At 42.9% G+C, this 5,000-nt stretch overlaps 1 protein-coding gene across 2 annotated transcripts in view; it reads left to right on the forward strand.

Moving 5' to 3' along the window:
• The window catches only part of LOC125043208, a 4,980-nt gene extending 3,777 nt beyond the window's left edge, over positions 1 to 1,203 (forward strand). For both annotated transcript variants that reach the window (XM_047639209.1, XM_047639210.1), the window contains exon 4: positions 1 to 1,203. This exon is cut by the window's left edge and continues 22 nt beyond it. In XM_047639209.1, the coding sequence (XP_047495165.1) occupies positions 1 to 1,082 (1,082 nt within the window). In that variant the 3' untranslated portion in view covers positions 1,083 to 1,203.
• Positions 1,204 to 5,000: the final 3,797 nt, after the last annotated feature.

A 5,000-nucleotide genomic window follows, 5' to 3' on the forward strand; every position in this document is an offset into this window, starting at 1 on the left:
ATAATGAACTACACCACTCCATGCACAACATTAGCCTTAACAACGACAAGGGCCCTTTGTGGTGCGCCAGACTCTTGCCCGGAGTAGCAGAATTCAACGTGTCAGAGTTTCCTAACGTCTGTACACTGTTTCTGGTTGTTAATCACAGCATATCGGATGGGACTTCCAACATGAAGACTTGCGGTTTCTTTGTTCAGCTTCTTGATGCTGTGATCGCTGGAAAACCCATTGATGATAAGGAACAGCTTGGAGTGTTCGTGTCGGATGAAAAGACGCAGAAACTGATACAGGAACAATTAGACTTCCTGGAGGCTAACCCTGACCTGATGCTGAAGACAAAGGAAGAAGTTCGCGCGTGCCAGAGTATACGCTCTCTTGTGAAATTGACTTATAAAGGAGTGGGAGACGTCATGGCAAAAACTCTAACGTTGACGAAAGAACTGGATCCAGACGCCACAGCCTCCTTCATCAAACGGTGTCGTGCTGAAGGTGTCACCGTCAACTCGGCCTTCGCAGCTCTTGCCAGCATTACCACGGTGGATATCCTGGTTGAAGGGGGACTCGAGCAGGACACGTACACCATCCGGGGCGACCATCTTTTTAACGCTCGTAGGTACTGGGGAGGGGACACCTCTCAGTACCTGGGTTGTCAAGTCCTACCTTTAAAGGCTGTGCTTATCGAAACGCCGCGCAGTGTTGGCGAGAACTTCTGGGATTTTGCGAGACTGACTCACCAGAAGCTCTTGAAGAAAATTAAGGGCGTCACAGCACTGCAAGAGGAAGCCATAAAGGCCTTCGTGCCAAAGAACCCGGACTTCAACCCCCAATGGGAATTTGAATTTGTTTTAACCAACATGGGAGATGTGACAGAAACAGTAACCGAAGGTGGCCAAAATGTGGATGTAATTAACGTTATTAGGTCTGTCTGCCTACAAACTGCTCCCATTGCCTTTGATAGTTTCATTCACAGTTTCCGTGGGCGCTTTATTCACACTCTTGTCTACAACTCTGCATTCATTAGCCCGAAAATGGCAAAATACTATTGTGAGAAGATTTTGAACTATATCCGAAAATTTATTTAGAAATTAAATGTTTGTATAATCTGCATATCAGAGGAAGTATATACCAGGGTAAAAGTCTTCAAAACTACTCGCATTAAAACTGAAATAATTTACAAATATAAAAAATATATCTAGAAACCTACTCTTAATCTAATTCCCTTTAACAATTCATATATGAAACAGGCACAGGCGTTGCATTGTTAGGCGTCTAGTGTATGCTGATAAAGGGTATATTTCATCTTTAACAACTGATATTATATTTCCAAGGAGTTATATATGATTTTCTAATGATACTCATTACAGTTAAACACAACGGCAAGTATAGTGAAGAATAAATATGCTAATTAGCTTATAAGTATTCCTGAAATATGTCTTGATTTTCTAAATCCAAAATTTATATCTGTTTGGCTGATCATTATAAGTAGGATATATGAAACAAATCTTACGGTTCGCACTTATTACTTCAAGAATGTACAAATGTATTCACGCACAAGACGTGCAGAACTTCAGAATCTAAGATACACGGGGGTTGAACACACTAGTAACACGTGAGGTGAACACACTAATAACATGGGGGTAAACACACTAGTAACATGGGTGGTGAACACACTTTAGTAACACGGGGATGAACACACATTAGTAACACGGGGTGCACATCACTCTGTCACGTCGGACATAGTCACTATGCAACGCTACGCACCGTTATGCACTTTCCTCCGGCATGCTTTTTTGTTCTTCCGCAACGTGGAGGAAGATGAGTAGATGCTGGCTTCGTCGATGCCCCTGGCGGCCCCGACAGCCTCGTAGGGTAGAGTTAGGGCAAGCGGTAACTGTGCCCCGTGCGGTACGTGCTCTCGCACTGGCTCACGCTTGTGCCGTGCGCCTACTTAGGCACTCGCCCACGACCGTGTTCTGCACTTGTGTCTAGTCCTCTCTGTTAGGCTGTCAGAGTAGCAAGACTTTTTCCTTGCTTTGCTCCTGTCAAGGCGGCGTGCCCATGCTACCCTCGAGCTACCACTTCTCCCATTCACTATTGTTTATTTCTCAGTAATAGTGCCACTATTAATGTGCCCATTCTTTCATGGGCGATTTTTTTTTCCATGCATTTCGTTGCGATGAGGTATCACCACTGAGTACATCTTTAAAGTGTATAATTAATATACAAACCAACAGAAACATTCATCTACTCGCACGAACATATATATATATATATAATGTATATCCAAACACTCATATATATATAAATACACACACACACATATCTGTCATCATCAAGGGGCTAACGCAGACGGGGGTGCATAGCCGCATCCACCCTTTACTTCCAGCCACGAGGGTCCCTCCTGGCGAGTCTCCAGACAGGCCCTCGGCCCATCTCTAACTCCCCGCGGCAGGTCTCATCGAGCTGCCCAAGCCATGACCTCCTAGGTCGTCCCATGGGCCTCCTCCACCCAGGATTGTCTCGCAGAGAGACAAACTAGTGGGCTGGGTCATCCACAGGGAAATGAGCCCATATAACTTGAGTTGGCGATCCCAGATTATGCAATTAACAGGTGTAGCTGTTGGTTGGACACATAGACTTACCAAGTGTACCCCATGATCCAGCGAAGAGACTTTGGTGTGTGTGTGTGTGTGTAGGTCCTCATTCTCTGGGACTGAGCAAGAAGGAAGCTGTTCTCACTACTGATCCCAGTAGTGAGAACAGCTTCCTCCTGAGCCATGGGGGTCGACAGACATCTTGTTGCCAGCTCGATCGCAGCCAGATACCGCACTGAAGTTGCCCAGAACAATGCAAATGTCTGGCCGGAGGCAATTGTCTGCCACAGATGTGAGTTTGGCGTAGAATGCCTCTTTCACATCGAGTTTGCAAACATCAGTAGGCGAAAGGAAGCCAAAAGCATGCTTCCGTCTCAATGCCATAATACGCTCATCAACCGGTGTTACCTCAACTACCGAGGGTTGAAGTCGGCTGGAGATGACTATGGGTACTCCCTGGAGGTGATGCCATTGCTGCGGCCTGACCAGTAGTAGGTGTACCCACCCATATTGATCGTGCCACTGCTAGGTCTTCTCACCTCTGAGAAGGCAGCCACCTCATCTCCCAACCGCTCCCAACCGCTCCAGCCGGAGAGGCTGTGAACTGGCAGGAGAGGCTTATGCAGAGCTGCTCCTTTTTTTGCGCTAGCCAATGGTGGCAGCTGCAAGTGAGAAAGCATGCAAGCACTTAACACTATCTAGGCTACCATACCATTGCTTCACATGACTTAGGATTTGAATTGCTAAATCAATTTGCACCGAGTGCCCATGGGGAGTGTGTGTAAAACTTCACTATCATTACTCAAGTATGAGTAGATAGGTAATGCCTATGGAGCTAGTGAGATCCTAGTTACACACTCGTTTTAGTGCGGCATGGTTGGTTCAGTACTGGGCCTCCGGTTAAATACCCAGAGTGACCTAGGTTCGAGTTCTGGTCAGGGAGGGTTGTTATTTATTGATATCAATGCGGCCTTGCATTATTTCCAGCTTTCATATATATATATATATATATATAATTATCTTTATATATATATATACATAGAAATACATATATATGTATACATATATATACTTATGTATATATACATATATGTATATATACATATGTAGTTGTATATATATGTATACATATGTATATATATACACATATATATGTATATATATGTATTTATATATACACGCACATACACACACATAAATATACACATATACACACATAAACGCATACACAAACACAATTAAATACCTATATTCATACACACACATACATACATACATATATATATATATATATATATATATATATATATAAATATATACACACACACATAAATACACGTGTTTGTCTATGTGCGTGTGTGTATATATGTATATATATATGTATGTATATATATGTATATTTATCTACTCATTAATCCATTCGCTTATCTATCTATATCTTCACTTATTTACTTATTTACCGATTTGTTTTATTAATGATGGGTATTCCGATTCAAGATCTGTTACAAATGGTTGCTCTTAGTCCTCTTCGCTCCATCAAGTGCAAGTCTGTCTGTAATGTGAACACAAGAGAGAAAACAGCAAGCGCCTTTATCACTGCTCTGCAGGCCATGCCGTCGTGCACGTACCCTGCTCTCTCTCTCTTTAAACACACACACGCGCGCGCGTGTATATATGTATATATATATATATATATATATATATATATATATATATATTTACATACATGTATATACAGACACACACACACACACATACATTCTATACACTGAGAGCTGGCTGCGTTTTGATTTGACCTCTTTTAATCAGAGGAAAGGTCACGTCGCGGGGACGTAGGTTAAACTAGAGTAACTTCATAGATATCGCAGTTCGCTCGAGCGTGAAGCCACTTGTACATTCCCCTTGGTCCTGGCCACGCGGTCGTCACGTGACCACCCATACCTTGCTTCTGCTTGGCTTGCGACGTGATCAGAATCTTAGGATTATGCAGGTTTGGCTTCCTGCATATTGGATGTGCAGTATGAGTGTGTGTGTGTGTGTGGTTGTAAGCGAATGATTGCCTGCCATTTAATCATTTCATATTAAATATGATGAAAATGAAAATGATCACTAATTCTCAACGCTGGTGTGACATATCGGGGAGACGTCATTTCGTCCAAGAAGTAGGCAACGTTGGGCACTCTTGCCAGACTATTTGCTTCCCATTTACGTATGTGTGTACATATTCTGTACGTGCATATGTATATATATATATGTATGTATGTATGTGTGTATGTATATGCATACATATGCACACACATACACACACACACACACACACACACACACACACACACACACACACACACACACACACATGCACATACGCACAGACAAACATAACACACACACGCGCGCGCGCATACA

The sequence above is a fragment of the Penaeus chinensis genome, chromosome 33 (assembly GCF_019202785.1).
Source record: "Penaeus chinensis breed Huanghai No. 1 chromosome 33, ASM1920278v2, whole genome shotgun sequence".
NCBI lineage: Eukaryota > Metazoa > Arthropoda > Malacostraca > Decapoda > Penaeidae > Penaeus > Penaeus chinensis.